Source organism: Otolemur garnettii, unplaced genomic scaffold (genome assembly GCF_000181295.1).
Source record: "Otolemur garnettii isolate 467f Iridium unplaced genomic scaffold, OtoGar3 scaffold00068, whole genome shotgun sequence".
In the NCBI taxonomy this organism is placed as follows: Eukaryota; Metazoa; Chordata; class Mammalia; order Primates; family Galagidae; genus Otolemur; species Otolemur garnettii.
The window spans coordinates 6,395,336-6,414,387 of NW_003852463.1; the positions used below are offsets into that span (position 1 = coordinate 6,395,336).

At 39.8% G+C, this 19,052-nt stretch overlaps 1 protein-coding gene across 2 annotated transcripts in view; it reads left to right on the plus strand.

Moving 5' to 3' along the window:
• The window catches only part of NFU1 (NFU1 iron-sulfur cluster scaffold), a 43,843-nt gene that overhangs the window by 13,915 nt on the left and 10,876 nt on the right, over positions 1 to 19,052 (plus strand). For both annotated transcript variants that reach the window (XM_003793445.3, XM_023515303.1), the window contains exons 4-6: positions 5,030 to 5,096; positions 12,449 to 12,563; positions 15,459 to 15,519. In XM_003793445.3, the coding sequence (XP_003793493.2) occupies positions 5,030 to 5,096; positions 12,449 to 12,563; positions 15,459 to 15,519 (243 nt within the window). The remainder of the gene's footprint in view (positions 1 to 5,029; positions 5,097 to 12,448; positions 12,564 to 15,458; positions 15,520 to 19,052) is intronic.

The following is a 19,052-nucleotide window of genomic DNA, read 5'->3' on the forward strand; positions in this document are numbered from 1 at the left end:
CTGTACCATGAATAAATAAAAATTCATATTTTTACTTAAGGAAGAGAATTAATTAAATTGCTAATCATGGTAGATTTCCATTCCAAATCTTTAAAAATCTTATTTTTAAGGACAGTGAAAGCTTGCACATTTTATTTATAAAGATAATTGAATTTCTAGATGTTTCAAGATGGAATAATTCCTAAAATAGCCCACTTAGAACTATAAATGTTTATATTAATAGTATGATGTTTTTGGCTCGGCGCCTATAGCTCAACCGGCTAAGGCGCCAGCCACGTACACCTAAGGTGGCGGGTTCGAATCCCCAGCCCGGACCCGCCAAACAACAATGATGGCTGCAACCAAAAAATAGCCGGGCGTTGTGGCGGGCGCCTGTGGTCCCAGCTACTTGGGAGGCGGAGGCAGGAGACTCGCTTGAGCCCAGGAGTTGGAGGTTGCTGTGAGCTGTAATGCCATGGCACTCTGCCCAGGGGGACAGCTTGAGGCTCTGTCTCAAAAAAAAAAAAAAAAAATAGTATGATGTTTTTTACAACTAGTCAGTAGAAATAGTTTTTAAATTTACCGGATAAAGACATGTTTAAACATACAGTAGTCTCCATTTATCGTTTTCTGTAGTTTGAATTACCAATATCAACTTGGGTCCAAAAATATTAAATGGAAAATTACAGAAATAAACTTATTTTTATTTCAGAAATAAACTTATAAGTTTTAAGCTGTGCACCATTTTGAGTAGTGTGATGAAATCTCACTCTGTCCTGCCTTCTCCTGCCCATGATGTAACTCTTCCCTTTGTCCAGCATTTTTTTTTGCAGTTTTTGGCCAGGGCTGGGTTTGAACCCGCCACCTCTGGCATATGGGGCCAGTGCCCTACTCCTGTCCATCATATTTTTGCTACATACTTCTCAGTTATCAGATGTTGCAAAATCGCTGTGCATGTATTCATGTAACCCTTCAAGTGCAAGAGTAATGATGCTGGGTATTGTTATAATTGTTCTATTTTATTATAAATTATTGTTGTTAATCTCTTACTATGTCAGATTTGTAAGTTAAACTTTATTACAAGTATGCATATGTAGGAAAAAGTATAGTATATATAGTGTGATACTACCTGTGGTTTCAGGGATCCACTAGGGGTCTTGGAATATATACCCTCAAAATAAAGGAAAATCACTCTGGGTCAGAAATGATAAAGCACAGCTAGGTGCAGTGGCACAATTCTGTAATTCCAGCACTTTGAGAGGCTGAGATGGGAAGATAATTTGAGGCTAGGAGTTTGAGACCAGCCTGGGCAATGTAGTGAGAGTCTGTCTCTCAAAATTATTAAAAATCTCTCTAAATTATTAAACATTTAGCCAACCATGGTGGCACATGCCTGTAATTCTTACTACTTGGGATGCTGAGTCAGGAGGATTGCTAGAAAATGGGAGTTTGAAAGTTCAGTGAGCTGTGATCATGCCGCTGTACACCAGCCTAGGTAGGAACAGAGTGAGACCCTGTCTCTAAGAAAAACAAAAAGATAAAGAGCAAGTGATAAAATTGTTAGAAGGAACCTCTTTTTATCTGATAACTGGAGAAATTATTTGTAATAAGGATTATTAGAGTCAGCATCATTTGAATTTTTCTTTTTCCAGTTTTGGCTGGGGCTGGGTTTGAACCCGCCACCTCCAGTATATGGAGCCACAGGCGCCACCCCCATCATTTGAAATTTTTGGTAACCTAAGTCTGGTACTGCATACCAAAGATAATTAGAAAATAAAGTATAGGTAACTTTTTTTTTTTTTGAGACAGAGTGTCACTCTGTTGCCCTGAGTATAGTGCCATGGCTCACAGTAACCTCCACTAACTCTTGGGCTCAAGTGATCCTCCTGCCACCATGCCTGGCCTAAATAATTACTTCTATACACACAGCCATTTTGTATATCTCATTTAGGGGAGTTAGAAATTCATTAAACTCAGGAATAGTTTTTAAAATTCCTAATTAATATATACATTTTCTTTGACTTAAACATGGCAGTTCTTGAACTATACCTTAGAGCATTGGTTCTCAATCTTCCTAATGCTGTGATGTATTTTCATTGTTACAAAGGGGTCATGACCCACAGGTTGAGAACCACTGCCTTAGAGCATTTGTTTTTCACAGAATCTTCCTCTGGTCCCTGGGCTAGAGTGCCATGGTGTCATACTAGCTCACAGCAACCTCAAACTCCTGGGTTCAAGCAACCTTCCTGCCTCAGCCTCCCAAGTAGCTGGGTCTACAAGTGCCTGCCACAGCTTCCGGTTAGTTTTTCTATTTTTAGTAGAGATGAGGTCTGGCTCTTCCTCAGTCTGGTCTTAAACTCCTGAGTTCAAGTGATCCTCCCACCTCAAGCCTCCCAGAGTGCTAGAAAATTATAGGTGTGAGCCTTCATGCCTGGCTCTCATGTTTTTTGATAGCTACAGACTATAGATGGACTAAATTTATCTAATGTTTGCTATCAATGAATATTTTAGGTTGTTTCCAATTTACTACTTGTTTTATTTTACCAACAAGGTTACTCTGAATATCCCTGCATATACCTTGTATTTATGTGTTGGGTTCTCTAAAGTAGGATTTTTCTTTTCTTTTTTTTTTTTTTTTTTTGAGACAGAGCCTCAAGCTGTCCCCCTGGGCAGAGTGCCATGGCATTACAGCTCACAGCAACCTCCAACTCCTGGGCTCAAGCGAGTCTCCTGCCTCCGCCTCCCAAGTAGCTGGGACCACAGGCGCCCGCCACAACGCCCGGCTATTTTTTGGTTGCAGCCATCGTTGTTGTTTGGGGGTCCGGGCTGGGGATTCGAACCCGCCACCTTAGGTGTACGTGGCTGGCGCCTTAGCCGGTTGAGCTATAGGCGCCGAGCCTAAAGTAGGATTTTTCAAACACAACAGTGGATTGTGAAATCCATTTTGTAGTGATTAAGATATTATCTCATAAGATAAAAGAGAATGGAGGGACTCAGCGCCTATAGCTCACCAGCTAGGACATCAGCCACATACACTGGAGCTGTTGGGTTTGAACCCAACCCAGGCCTACCAAACAACAATGACAACTACAACCAAAATATAGCTGGGCACTGTGGCAGGCACCTGTACTCCCAACTACTTGGGAGGCTGAGGCAAGAGAATCACTTAAGCCCAAGAGTTTGAGGTTACTGTGAGCTGTGATGCCACAGCACTCTACCCAGGGCAACAAAGTGAGACTCTGTCTCAAAAACAAACAAACAAACAAACAGAATGGAGGCTGGGTGCCCTCTTGGGAGGCTGAGGTGCAAGGATCCCTTGCACTCAGGAGTTTGAGACCAGCCTAAGCAAGAGCAAGACTCAGTGAAAATAGAAAATAGAAAAGTTAGTCAGGCATGGTGGCACATGCCTCCCAGCTACTCACAAGAAGGTCACTTGAGCCCAGGAATTTGAGGTTGCTGTGGGCTATGAAGATACCACAGCACTCTACCCAGGGCAAGTGAGTGAGACTCTGACCCCTCCCCCTCACAAAAAGTATAAAACAGAATGGAATAACAAAGAGATGGAGAAAGGAAATATAAGAACGCATTACCTATCGTAAGGGTGAGGAATACCCATATTTACTATCATAGAAGGACATCTAAGACCATTAAGTGAAGTAAGCAAATTGTAGAACAGTGAATTTGATATACTATGTATATAAAAGCAAAAAGGACAAAACAAATGAATTGACATAAAGATCTAATCTGAAAGAATATATAACTGATAACAGGATTTGGGAAAGATTGTGGGGGACATTTAAACTATGTGTATTTTTTTTTTTTTTTGTAGAGACAGAGTCTCACTTTATCCACCTCCATAGATGGAGGCGTCACAGCTCACAGCAACCTCCAACTTCTGGGCTTAGGTGATTTTCTTGCCTCAGCCTCCAGAGTAGCTGTGACTACAAGTCCCTGCCAGAACGCCTGCGTATTTTTTTGTTGCAGTTTGGCCAGGGATGGGTTTGAACCCGCCATCTTTGGTATATGGGGCCTGTGCCCTACCCACTGAGCCACAGGTGCCGCCCTATGTGTTTTGCTTGAGATGCTTACATCAAGAATGAGTTGGCTTGGTGCCTGTAGCTCAAGCAGCTAACGCACCAGCCACATATACCAGAGCTGGCAGGTTCGAATCCATTCTGGACCAGCCAAACAACAATGACAACTACAACCAAAAAATAGCCAGGCGTTGTGGTGGGTGCCTGTAGTCCCAGCTACTTAGGAGGCTTAGGCAAGAGAATCACTTAAGCCCAGGAATTAGAGGTTGCTATGAGCTGTGATGCCATGGCACCCTACCCAGGGTGACATAGTGAGACTCTGTCTTTAAAAAAAAAAAAAAATGTGTTCACATATTTTGTATCTAATAAATGGAAAGGTATAAAAGCCTAATGAACTCAGTTATAGATTATTTTTATTATCTAAGAGATGTTTAGTTGGCGAAAGCCCTCTTCAAATTAGTCTTTTTTAATTGTGTCTCTTGTGGATTCACAACATTGATCTCCAGTCAAGCACAGCTATTGTTTTCTTTCTTGCGTTCATGGGGGATTTTTTACTGTAAGCTAGATAAGCTTCCTTAGGACAGAGACCTATTTCTCTATCATCATGTATACGTAGCGCTTAGTGAGTGTTTGGCTCTCAGTAGATGTCAAGATATTTGCTGAATGAATGTATGGGTGACTGATGATATGCATATACCACATTCTGTTTTTTCATTCACCAGTTGGTGGACATTTTCAGATTTTGGTGTGTGTGTGTGGCTATTACAAGTAAAGGTGTAAAGATTTATGTATGAGTCTTTGTGAAGCATATGTTTCCATTTCTCTTAGGCAAATACCTAGTTGTAGGATTGCTGGATTATTAGGTGAGAAAGTAAGACAGAATTGGCCATGAGTTGATAATTGTTGAAGCTGGTTATAGGTACATGGAGATTCTACTTTTCTCTCTACTTTTGTATATGTTTAACTTTTCCATTATAAAATATCTTACTATCTTTTTATTTTTTCTTTATTTACAGGCAGTTATTTAGGATTGAAGGTGTAAAAAGTGTCTTTTTTGGACCAGATTTTATCACTATCACAAAGGTAAACATATGATTATATAAAATAAGATTTGAAGTACCTTAGGTTTTTTCTTGAGTGTGATGCTCCTCTTCAGAATTTCCATTCTTTTTTTTTTTTTTTTTTGAGACAGAGCCTCAAGCTGTCCCCCTGGGCAGAGTGCCGTGGCATTACAGCTCACAGCAACCTCCAACTCCTAGGCTCAAGCGAGTCTCCTGCCTCCGCCTCCCAAGTAGCTGGGACCACAGGCGCCCGCCACAACGCCCGGCTATTTTTTGGTTGCAGCCGTCCTTGTTGTTTGGCGGGTCCCGGCTGGGGAGTCGAACCCGCCACCTTAGGTGTACATGGCTGGCGCCTTAGCCGGTTGAGCTATAGGTGCCGAGCCAGAATTTCCATTCTTAATATATTTTACATATATTATTGAAAATCTCAAATGAAGTTTACTTTTCTCATTTCTCAAATTAATTACTTAATTGAGTTTTCTAGTTAAAATTATAGTCAGATCTCTCATTTTTCTTTCCCTTTTTTTTGACAAAAGAAAAATGTATTTATATAAATTGGACTTAATCAAAATTTAAAACTTTTTGTGCTTCAAAGGATAACATGAAAACAGTGAAAAGACAGCCTACTAGTTGGGGGAAAATATTTGCACATTATATTGCAAAAGTTGATAAAGGACTTATGTTCAAAACATATAAAGAACTCTTATAATTCAACGTTAAAAAGACAAATAATCCCGTTTACAAAATGGACAAAGAAATTAAATAGGCATTTTTTAAAGATGTATTAATGGTCAAAAGCACATGAAAAGATGCTTAACATCATTAGTCACTAGGGAAATGCTAATCAAAACCACAATGAGATAACACTTCACATTCATGAGGGTGGCTGAGAATTTTTTTTATTGTTGGGGATTCACTGAGGGTACAAGAAACCAGGTTATACTGATTGCATTTGTTAAGTAAAGTCCCTCTTAATAATTGTATCTTGCCCCCAAAGGTGTGCCACACACCAAGACCCCACCCCCCTCCTTCCTTCTCTCTCTCTCTCTTCCTTTTCCCCACCTCTCCCTCCTTCTTTCTCTCTCTGCTCTCCCCTTCCCCCACCCCCACCATGTCATTAATTGTCCTCATATCAAAATTGAATACATAGAATTCATGCTTTTCCATTCTTGTGATGCTTTACTAAGAAGAATGTGTTCCAGTTCCATCCAGGTTAATACAAAGGCTATAAAGTCTCCATTTTTTTTAAATGGCTGAATAGTATTCCGTGGTGTACATATACCAACAGCTTGTTAATCCATTCCTGGGTTGGTGGGCATTTAGGCTGTTTCCACATTTTGGCGATTGTAAATTGAGCTGCAATAAACAGTCTAGTGCAAGTGACCTTATGATAAAAGGATTTTTTTCCTTCTGGGTAGATGCCTAGTAATGGGATTGCAGGATCAAACAGGAGGTCTAGGTTGAGTTCTTTGAGGTTTCTCCATACTTCCTTTCAAAAAGGTTGTATTAGTTTGCAGTCCCACCAGCAGTGTAAAAGTGTTCCCTTTTCTCCACATCCATGCCAGCATCTGTAGTTTTGAGTCTGGGGCCGTAGGCAATGCTTTTAAAGTCCTCTGCACTCTTGCCCAAGTTTTCCCATGGTAGTTCAGCTGAGTGCCAAGTCCAAAATAAACAAAACAGCTCACAGGTAAGGCCTTTGCAGTGTGCATTCTCACTGCTGCTGTACTTATAGCTGCTAGTGGGATTAGACTGAACGAACACATGCAACCACTTGCCAGTTCTCCACTACTTTTGCCCTCTTCATGGGGTCCAGAAGTCTCTTGCTGACTCTGTGACCTCAAAGGGATGTTTCTGGGCAGATCCCACCAGCCAGAGATGCTTAGAGTCTTCTCTCCCCAGGCTCACTGTGCCCAGTTGCAAAGAAGCTGTTACTTGGTTACCATCTTGCTCCTCCCTCAGCTCTCTCATTTTTCATTTGTTTTTTTTCCTAGTTTCAGATCTTGAGGTTTTTTTTTTTGAGACAGAGTCTCAAGCTATCCCCCTGGGTAGAGTGCCATGGCATCATGCTCACAGCAACCTCCAACTCCTGGGCTCAAGCGAGTCTCCTGCCTCTGCCTCCCAAGTAGCTGGGACCACAGGCGCCCGCCACAACTCCTGGCCATTTTTTGGTTGCAGCCATCATTGTTGTTTGGCGGGCCCAGGCTGGGGTTTTGAACCCGCCACCTTAGGTGTATGTGGCTGGCGCCTTAGCCGCTTGAGCCACAGGCGCCGAGCCAGATCTTGAGTTTTTAAATTTATTTTTATTATATTTTTTGAGACAAAGTCTCACTCTGTTACCCAGGATACAGTGCTATGGCATCATCATAGCTCATAGCATCCACAAACTCCTGTTTGTTTGTTTTTGAGACAGAGCCTCAAGCTGTCCCCCTGGGTAGAGTGCCGTGGCATCACAGCTCACAGCAACCTCCAACTCCTGGGCTCAAGGGAGTCTCCTGCCTCAGTCTCCCAAGTAGCTGGGACTACAGGCGCCGGCTATTTTTTGGTTGCAGCCATCATTGTTGTTTTGGCGGGCCTGGGCTGGATGCGAACCCACCACCGTAGGTGTATGTGGTTGGTGCCTTAGCCACTTGAGCTACAGGTGCCGAGCCACAAACTTCTGGTTTTAAGTAATCCTCCTGCCTCAGCTTCCCAAGTAGCTTGGACTACAGTGCATGCTACAACACCCATGCTACAACAATTTTTCTGTTTTTAGTAGAGGCAGGGTGTCACTCTGGCTCAGGTGGTCTTGAACTCCTGAGCTCAAGCAATCCACTTACCTTGGCATCCCAGAGCCACTGTGCCAGGCTGATCTCTCATTTTTTTAAAAGAAAAAACTTGAGGCTGGGCGCCCAAAGCTCATGGTTAGAGCACCAGTCCCATGCACTGGAGGTGGTGGGTTCAAACCTGGCCAGGGCCTGCTAAACAAACAAACAACCAAAAAAAAAAAAGAAGAAGAAGAAAAAGAAAAGAACTTGAGCTTCAAAGTGTTAAATGCAGTGTCTAAGATGATAGATCTAGTCTATAGCAAGACTTAACCTTGTGAAGACTACAATTCAGGCCTTCATATATTATTTTTGTTAATTCTTTAAATTATTAGAATAAAAAGGAAAGCAAATAAATATTATAAACAAACATAGATATATGACAGATGCCATGATATGCCTATTTTGAAAGGAGGTATGTATTCATTCATTCTGTGGAGATACGTATTTGGGGGGTGTGTGTATAACAAGTTACATGTATATGTACAAATTCCCTCGTCTAGCAATAATGCTTACATTGCTTAACAGATAAGATCAATGGACTGTGTAATTCTGTAGTACATTCTACAGTACTGTCACAAAATTTAAACTACCATCCAATAGTTGATTGAGAAAGTATCTGCTAGAAAAAGCTGTGATTATATCATATAGGGTTTTTTTCCCTTTTTCTTTCCTTCTTGATTTGATTTTGATAAATCATTTTGTATTTCCCTTTTCTTTCATTTTTTAGTTACTTTTTTGTTTGTTTTTTTGGTGTTTTGTTATCTCTAGGTAGGTAATATTAGTTATCCTTTTTGAAATTGACCTAGTTCTACAATTTCTTCTTAAGTGAAATGATACAATCAATAGATAATATTTCAAGTTAGGGTATACATTGATACTTAGTAGACATAATAGTGAATTTGATTTCTTTCAACCTATCATCATGGGCTGTCATATTTACTGAACATGTTCAGCAATTTCCTATTTCTCTTTCTGGTTTGTAATTGAAGGTTCATAGGTTTCTTCATATATCATTTGTGATTTTTTTCTAACTGTACTAATATATATGTATTTGCAGCTTATCTGCTGTTTTTTTGTTGTTTTTATTAGGACAAATTGAGAATGTTTTCTTCTATTTATTAGGTACTTAGTAGAACCTATCATTTGCTGATGATTGAGGTGGGCTTCTGATCTGTCTTCCAACTAATTTATTAAAATACTACATAGGCAAGGCCAGGTATGGTGGTTCATGCCTATAATCCCAGCACTCTGGGTGCCCGAGGCAGGTAGATTACTTGAGCTCAGGAGTTGGAGAGCAGAACTGAGCAAGAGTGAGACCCCATCTATACTAAAAATAAAAAAAGTGAGGCAAGAGGATCACTTGAGCCCAAGAACTTGAGGTTGCTATGAGCCATAATGCCCTGGCACTGTAGTCAGGGCGCTAGAGTGAGATTCTGTCTCAATAAAATAAAAAAAAATATATATATATTACATAGGCAACAAATATATATATTACATAAGACTAGTTTCCTTTCACAATTACTAATACATCTCATTAATTTTACTTTTATATATGTAATAGTTTCAGTTTAGCTTACCTTTTGTGTATTATCTCTGAATTGGTTCTTAACGCACAACAAAAATAGTCCCTTTTAGCCATGCTGACTCAATTTTTGTTTTTTAGATTTTATTTATTTTTTTTGAGACAGAGTCTCACTTTGTTGCCCTAGGTCGAGTGTCATGGCATCACAGCTCACAGCAAACTCAAACTCGTGGGCTTAAGTGATTCTCTTGCCTCAGCCTCCCAAGTAGCTGGGACTGCAGGCGCCTGCCACAATGCCTGGCTACTTTTTTGGTTGGAGTTGTTATTGTTGTTTAGCAGTTCTGGGCCGGGCTCAAACCAGCTGGCACCCTACTCACTGAGCTACGGGTGCCGAGCCGCTGACTCAATTTTTAATAGTACTTAAGCATAGTGTCTAGCTAATAGCACCCTGGGAGTCAGCAAATGGTTATTCCAACCAAGGAACTTTATAACATACGTAGTCCCAACTACTTGGGAGGCTGAGGCAAGAGAATTGCTTAAGCCTAGGAACTGGAGGTTGCTGTGACCTGTGTGATGCCATGGCACTATCAAGGACCATAAAGTAAGACTCTGTGTCTACAAAAAAACCCCCCAAAACAAACAAAACAAACCTTTATACAGCATGAGCCAAGAGCAAGACCCCATCTCTAAAAAATTAGCCTGGCATTGTGGCAGTTTCCTGTAGTCCGAGCTACTTGGGAGGCTGAGACAGGAGGATTCACTTGAGCCCAAGAGTTTGAGGTTGCTGTGGACTATGATGCCAGGGAACTCTACCAAGAGTCACAACATAAGAATCTGTCTTCAAAAATAAATAATTAGGCTCAGCGCCTGTGGCTCAAGTGGCCAAGGCGCCAGCCACGTACACCCAAGGTGGTGGGTTCTAATCCAGCCTGGGCCCACCAAACAAAAACGGCTGCAACCAAAAAAAATAGCCGGGCATTGTGGCAGGCACCTGTGGTCCCAGCTACTTGGGAGGCAGAGGCAGGAGACTCGCTTGAGCCCAGGAGTTGGAGGTTGCTGTGAGCTGTGATGCCATTGCACTCTACCCAGGGGGACAGCTTGAGGCTCTGTCTCAAAAAAAAAAAAAAAATTAAACCTTTATAAAAACAAAACATGCTACCTTTCTCTTTCTAGATATTGATATTACTGGGGTGTTTAATAATTCTACCCTTTTATTTATGGAAATACTAGTAAGTTGTTGGGCAGGTATGTAGGTAAAATAGTTATAGAATTGTTCTTAAGAATGCCAGTCTTATTGATAGTTCATAAGTCCTCTAGTAAAGTAGCCATGGTTCTACAGTGGCATCATTGAATTTCTTCAATACTTTTTAAGTAATATATGTAAGTTGAATTTCTTGAATAGTTGTGGGAAGTCTTTTTTTTTTGGTTGCAGCCATCATTGTTGTTTGGTGGGCCCGGGCTGGATTCGAACCTGCCACCTTGGGTGTACATGGCTGGTGCCTTAGCCACTTGAGCCACAGGCGCCGAGCCGGAAAGTCCTATTTATTTGATCAAGCAGTTATATCTTATTAAGAGAATTAGAATCTCTTTATATTTCCTCTGTAAAGAGAAAATTCATTTACTATTTTAACTCTCTTTACATCATGAAAATACATTTTTAGCTGGACGTGGTGGCTCACGCCTGTTATCTTAGCACTCTGGGAGGCTGAGGTGAGAGGATCACTTGATTTCAAGGAGTTTGAGACTAGTGTGAGCAAAAGCAGGACCCTATCTCTACTAAAAATAGAAAAATTGGGGGATGGGTGGAGGGAGGGTGATTAGAGGGATCACTTCTATGGTTTAGAAGGGTACAAGTGAATCTTTCTAGGAGTAGAATATAAATGTCTTAACACAATAACTGAGAGAATGACATAAAGGCTATGTGGCCAGTTTGTTGAAAATATTTCAAATTGTATGTGAAAACACAACGCTGTATCCCATGATTGTATTGATGTACATAGCTATCATTTAATTAAAAAAAAAGAAAAGAAAAAAAACAAACAAAAAAAATAGAAAAATTAGTCAGGCATAATGACATGCACCTCTAGTCACAGCTATTCAGGAGGCCGAGGCAGGAGGATTGCTCGGTACCCAGGAGTTTGAGATTCCTGTGAGCTAGGCTGACACCAAGGCACTCTAGCCTGGGGCAACAGAATGAGATTCTGCCTCAGGGGAAAAAAAAAGGAGTTGGCACTACCCATAAAACGAAAAAAAACCAGTATTTTTCTGGGGTATAGTAGACTCTTTTAGCTTGCTGCATCCACATATGAGTAGACATTGTCACTTCATGGAATGCATTGCACCTAAATCCCCTCTGTAGTTTTGGGAAATCCCTGCTTGAGTCTTTCTGGGAGGCAGCCAGATTTCTTTCCACCTATTTTTCAAGTTTGGTTCTCTAGCCTTCCTAGTGAGTCTTAGTGCTACTCAATATCCTTGAATTCCTTAAATAAATTCCTTTTCTACTTAAAAAACAAATATTTTGATTGTTATCCCCTAGACAAAGTATGGTACACTTAATAAAAATTTGATGAGTGAATGAATGGAGAATGTCCTAAGATTTTATCTTGTGAAAGTCATTTAAGCAAGACCCTTTAAGATTGAGAAATGGCCTTGTGAGGTGGCTCACAGCTGTAATCCTAGCACTCTGGGAGGCTGAGGCAGGTAGATTGCTTGAGCTCAGGAGTTGGAGACCAGCCTAAGCAAGAGCGAGACCCCATCTGTACTAAAAATAGAAAAACTGAGACAAAAGGATCGCTTGAGCCTAAGAACTTGAGGTTGTTGTGAGCTATAATGACCTGGCACTCTACTCAGGGCACTAGAGTGAGACTCTTGTCTGAAAAAAAAAAAAAAGATTTAGAACTGACATGTATTTTCCAGAAATGGATGCTATTGCTTAGTACTTGTGTAGGATAAATATAGGAAAAGATGCTTGAAAGATGATGAGGTAGTATTCTGTATTTGTTTTTGCCTTTGGATTGAAATGTAGCGGTTTCCTTCAAATTCTTATAGGAAAATGAAGAATTAGACTGGAATTTACTGAAACCAGATATTTATGCAACAATCATGGACTTCTATGCATCTGGCTTACCCATAGTAACCGAGGAAGCACCTTCAGGAGAAGCAGGTAACAGGTTGTATTGACTAATCAATATTGTCTTTTTTTAGACTTTTTTACTTTCTTCAAATTTGTTTAATTTCAGAAGTCATAGGAATATAGATTTTTTTTATCATTTAATATATTTAGCTCTGAATCCAATTTCAGAGAGGATAAAACTTCATATACTGTGTTAATCTCATTTTTGAAATGAATATAAACTGAATTTACTATGCAAAACTTTTGTTTATTATTATTACTATTATTTTGAGACAGAGTCTCACTCTGTTGGCCTGGGTATAGTGCTGTGGTATCAGTTTAACTTACAGCAACCTCAAACCCTTTGGACTCAGCAATCCTCATGCCTCAGCTTCTTGACTAGCTGGGACAACACGCTCCCACTACAACACTCAGCTAACTTTTCTATTTTTAGTGGAAATGGGGTATCACTTTTGCTCAGGGTGTTCTCAGACTCCTGAGCTTGATCAATGTACCTGTCTCAGCCTTCCTGAGTGCTAGGATTATAGGGATGAGCCACCATGCCCAGCCTAAAACTCTTTTTTTTTGAGACAGAGTCTCACTTTGTTCCCCTCAATAGAGTACTGTGGTGCCATAGCTCATAGCAACCTCCAAGTCCTAGGCTCAAGAGATCCTCTTGCCTCAGTTTTTCTATTTTTAGTAGAAATGGAAGCTCTCATTTTTGCTCAGGCTGGTCTTGAACTCATGAGCTCAAGCACCTCGGCCTCCCAGAATGCTAGGATTATAGGCATGAGCCACCGCACCCAGCCTAAAACTCATTGTTTAATTATAAAAATTTTCAAACATGTTGGGCAGTACCTGTGGCTCAAAGGAGTAGGGCACCAGCCCCATATACCAGAGGAGGTGGGTTCAAACCTGGCCAAAAACTGCAAAAAAAAAAAAAATTTCAAACATGTCAAATATAATGCTCATCAATTTGCCCTCCCCTCAAATGTAATAAATGTTGACTTTTTGCACGGTTGCTTCAGACCCATGTTTTAAAATAAAATATTAAAGATACAGCTAAATCTCCTATAACACCATCCATTTCCACTTCCAGGGAAGTGTGTAAATTTGTTTCGTTCTTTAGAGACAGGGTCTTGCTCTGTCTCCCAGGCTAAGAGTACAGTGGCATGATTAAAGCTCTCTGTAACCTCAAACTTCTGGGCTCATTTAATCCTCCCAGCTTAGCCTCCTGAGTAGCTGAGACTACAGGTGTGTGCCACTGCACCAAGCTAATTTTTGTATATTGCTCTTCTGTCAGCTTTAACACTCTATACTCATATACTCTATACTCTACACTCATTTACTATAGTAAATGTTTAATTAATTCTAATAATTGGTCAATTACACATTTACTATAAAAACTGAATGTTTATATGTGCACACTCTCTTATTAGCAAACATTTGCATCATCATCTTTAGATGATACAGTTGTACTTCTAAGTATTTATCCTAAAAGAGACTTACAGATGTGTACAAGGCAACATTTAGAAATATGTTCATTGAAATGTTTCTTAACCAACAGATAAAAGGAATAAACTAGATTGAGAGTTATCAATATAAAAGATAGAAAAGAAAATAACAAATGAAAAAGGAAAATTGAAGTATATATGCATTTATAAGTGTACCATTCACCTTTTTAATAACACATGAACCAATTATATATGCTCTTGACGGATACATGTGTAAAATTATTGTAACTTTTTGAGAGTAATTTGACTATAGCTACCAAAATCAAAAATACACAAACCTTTTGATACAAATACCTTACCACTAGGAATTTATTTTATAAATATATTTGCAAAGATACACTGATAAATGTTTGTATAGGCAAATATGTTGCTGGATTGTTACAAGTAGCTGCAAACTGTAAACAATTAAAATAATCAAGAAACTGGGTAAAGGCAAATCTATACAAAAGTTAATACATATCTGTTTTAAACATTGAGGCATATCTGTGGAGGTGATAACAAAAGACCTTCACGATAAATTATATAGGAAAAAGTAAGGTATAAAATAGTGTGTATAGCATGGTCTCATTTGTATAAATTTATACATGTAAATGTAAACATGTATTAGAAAGATATATACTAAACTCATGAAAGTGTTTTCTTTCAGAGGGATGGCGGGAAATGGGACTTAGGTATGCTGATCTAAGAAAATTTTAGCTTTTTAATGTTTTATTTCTTTTATTTAAAAAATTCAAAGTTAATTTAATATTAATAGTGGTTATTTATGGAGTTCCCAGAGTCTAGTGTATGTTATAGAATAATTAGAACTCGCTGCATTTTTAATTTTCCCAGTGGTAAATAATTTTTTCAAAAAACCCCAAACTCATAGAAAGGCAAAGATGTATATAACTTGGAAAGTAAAGCAAAAACAAAAATGAAATAAAATGAAAAACTAACTTTTTGTTCAGAAGACTCGTAGAACATTTTAGAAATTTCCAGGTGGTTTACGTCTGTTTAGTATGATTGTTTTCTTGAAAACCACTAAAATAAGAAATTAAAGATGTAACTTAACTTACAAAGTAGCTATGCCTCTTTGTCTCAAAGTTTCCATCAAAATTCAGTCTTTTTTCTCCGCCATTTTTTAATCCTTGAGAACAATGACAGTTTACAAATTTACTGGCTAAAATTTTCAGTGCCTAACATGATTAGTAGTATATTGAGGTATTTCAATATGTTCATGTTTGTCACTAAGTGTTATCCGGTATTTCTTAATGTTTCTTCAATGAACCAAATGTATGATTATCCATTTTCCCAAAATACATCCCCATACCAAGTTATATGTTCTGTGCTTTTATGTTTTTATTGAGCCATGAATATAAAACTATTCTGTTTAAATACTTGCATAGACATAAAATTTCTACTATTGATATTTTGTATGTGTAATTATTTGTAGGATCTGAAGAAGATGATGAAGTTGTGGCAATGATTAAGGAATTGTTAGATACTAGAATACGGTATGTGCTGCTTTCTCTAACTGAAATCAAATGCTGCCGAGGCAATTTTCATTATAATAGTGTATTTTTTTTTTTTTTTTTTTTATAAAGACAGAGACTGTCTTTGTCATCCAGGTTAGAGTGCAGTGGTATCATCATAGCTCTCTGCAACCTCAAACTCATGAGCTCAAGTGATCCTTCTGGTTCAGCCTCCTGAGTAGCTGGGTCTATAGGCATGTACCACCTTGCCTGGCTAATTTTTCTGGGGTTTTTTTTTTTTTTTGTAGAAATGGGGTCTTGTTTTTGTGTAGGCTGATCTCAAACGATATATACTGGCCTCAAGCGGTCCTCCTTGACCTCAGCCTCCAAAGTGCAATTGCCTTTAGTTGTCTCATTATAGCAGTATGCCTTTAGTTTTCTGTGAGATTATATGTGTAGTAGAGTTTCAAAATAAGTACAAGTTAGTGAAAATAGAAAATTGCTGAGAAAGTAGATTTTTTTTTTTGAGACAGAGTCTCACTTTGTCACCCTCAGTAGAGTGCTGTGGCATTACACCTCACAGCAACCTCAAACTCTTAGGCTTAAGCAGTTCTCTTGCCTCAGCCTCCCAAGTAGCTGGGACTATAGGTGCTCGCCACAACACCTGGCTATTTTTAGAGATGGGGTCTTGGCTGGGCATGTTGGCTCACTCTTGTAATCCTAGCACTCTGAGAGGCTGAGGTGGGTGGATTTCCTGAACTCACTGGTTTAAGACCAGCCTGAGCAAGAGTGAGACCCTGTCTCTAAAAAAATAAAAAGCCGAGTGTTGTGGCGGGGCACCTATAGTCCCAGCTACTTGGGAGGCTGAGGCAAGAGAATCACTCAAGCCCAAGAGTTTGAGGTTTCTGTGAGCTATGATGCCATGACACTTTACCAAGGGTGACAAAGTGAGACTTTGTCTCCAAAAAAAAAAAGAGATGAGGTCCTTGCTCTGGCTCAGGCTGGTCTCAAACTTGTGAGCTTACCCACCTTGGCCTCTGAGAGTACTAGGATTACAGTTGTGATTGAGAGAGAGTAAATTTTAATTGTTCTTACAATTTAGCCATTTCACAGTGAATAAATATATAATTTTTAATTGTCAATTAAAATACATTAGGACCAGGCCTGGCTCAGGGGTTCACACCTATAATCCTAGCATTCTGGGAGGCTAAGGCAAGTGGATTGCCTGAGTTGAGGAATTCAAGACCAGTCTGAGCAAGAAAGACACCATCTTTGAAAACAGCTAGGTGTTGTGGCGGGTGCCTGTAGTCCTAGCTACTTAGAAGGCTGAGGCAAGAGGATGGCTTGAGCCCAAGAGTTTGAGGTTGCTGTGAGCTGTGATGCTATGACACTGTACCCAGGGTGAAAAGTGAGACTCTGTCTCAAAAAAGCCCCCGACAAAATACAATAGAACCTTCATAGTTAACCACCTCCCTATATTGACCTCCTTAAGTTGACCTGGACCAGACATGCACCACATGAACTCAATGGAAGACTCACTTCTTTATATTGACCACCTCTGTAAGTTGTATCCACTTGGACTGTGACTCACAATATTAATTTATCCTTTATAACTTGGCTAGTTGAGTCCAGACTACTTTAAGGGGTAGGCAGTGTGGCCTTTGCCTTTTAATTGTATTACTTTTTTTTAGTATAAGTTCTTTTTTCATGTTTTATTAACACATGTTAGATTAGGCCTAAATTCCTATTGTTTATCACTTGTTCTTGAAGATTTTTTCAATGTGAAGGACTGGTCTGAAATGTAGGTACTTCCTAAATTACTGAAACATTTTACAGTTAATTAAGACATGGAGGAACACAAAGAGCTGCCATTGAAGGGAAAGGTTGATTTACATTTTCTGGAAACAACGGCCAAAGAAAGATGGTGGAACATTCTGATATTAGCAAGACCACGGTTAGCAACATCCAAAAATGTAAACATGAGTACTTGGAGAGATATGGTAAGAAGCAGAGACCTATGGGGGAAAACTAGGAAAACTTCCCTTGATGAAGTCAATGAAGCCATGCTAAGCTCTCAAACAAATGAGGGCAGTCAGTGCTTGAATCTTTCAATGTTGCTAAAAAATGTGCACAGGAATTCAGAGTGGCAGATTTCCAAGTATCTGGTGTTTGGCTTGAGAAATTTAAACTGTGACATAGATCTCCAGAATTCTTTTGTTGTTGTTGAGATAGTTACCCTGGGTAGAGTGCTGTGGTGTCATAGCTCACAGCAGCCTCCAACTTGGGCTCAAGCGATTCTCTTGCCTCAGTTTTTCTGTTTTTCATAGAGACAGGGTCTCGCTTTTGCTCAGGCTGGTTTTGAACTCGTGAGCTCAAAACCTGCGTTGGCCTCTCAAAGTGCTAGGATTACAGGCATGCGCCACCAGGTCTGGCCTCCCAGGAAATCCTGTGTGGGGAATCTAATGAACGTTCCAGTAGAAGTTGTGGAAGAGTTCATTAAAAAGTTCCTGGATTTTATAAGGAGCTCCAAAGATGACGACATCTTTAATGCTATAGAGTGTAGACTTTGTCAAGGCGTTGCCTTGTCATGGAGTGTGACAGATAGAAGAGTGGAAAACTTTTCAAAGAATGTTTCACAGTTCTGCTTTGCTCTAGCTCATTGGAAGAGATACTCAAGCCCTTGGTGATTAGCAAAGCCATACACGTTTAAGAACCGAAAGCCTGAAGACCTCCTCATCACTTAGAGATCAAACATATGTGTATGGATAACTGGTGCCTTATTTCAGGAGTGGGTAAAGGGAATCCACCAAGAAATGAAGAAGAAATGGTCTGTTCTGCCGACAGTGAACAATTGTGCTGGCCACCCGCAGGTGAATCATTTCACAAACATGGCAGCAAAGTTTCTGCTTCCCAGCACCTCAAAAATCCAACGTCTTGACCAAGGCATCATCAGAACATTTAAAATGTATTACTGAGCCCAAATAGGTCATAAGCAAAACACAAAGCTGTGGTCCTTCTGTGGAAGCAACTTCATCCACTGCATCAGTTAATACTCTGGATGTTGTCTTCTGTATCATTCTGCTTGGAATAAAGTTCAGCCGGAAACAATACAGAAGTGTTCCAAGAAAGTTTGATTTGTCACAACCCAAGAGCACTATGTTTGGGGCCCATCAGACAGTCCCATCTCCCATGGCAGAATTTGAAGGAATAGATTTTCAAGGTTTTGTTGCAGTGGATGGTGAGGTGGCACCCTGTAATGAACCTGACACAGAAGCAATTTTTTAAGCAATAGTGACTAAAGTACAGACCAACTTCAGAGTGCTTGAAGCAGCTAATGAAATGGAGAAACCTAAGTGAGGATGACATAGAAATTGCAGAGACTACAAAAGAAGAGGATGTCAGTTGATTTAAACTCTTTTTTTTTTGAGACAGAGCCTCAAGCTATCCCCTTGGGTAGAGTGCCATGATATCACGCTCACAGCAACCTCCAACTTCTGGGCTCAAGCGAGTCTCCTGCCTCAGCCTCCCAAGTAGCTGGGACTACAGGCGCCCACCACAACGCCTGGCCATTTTTT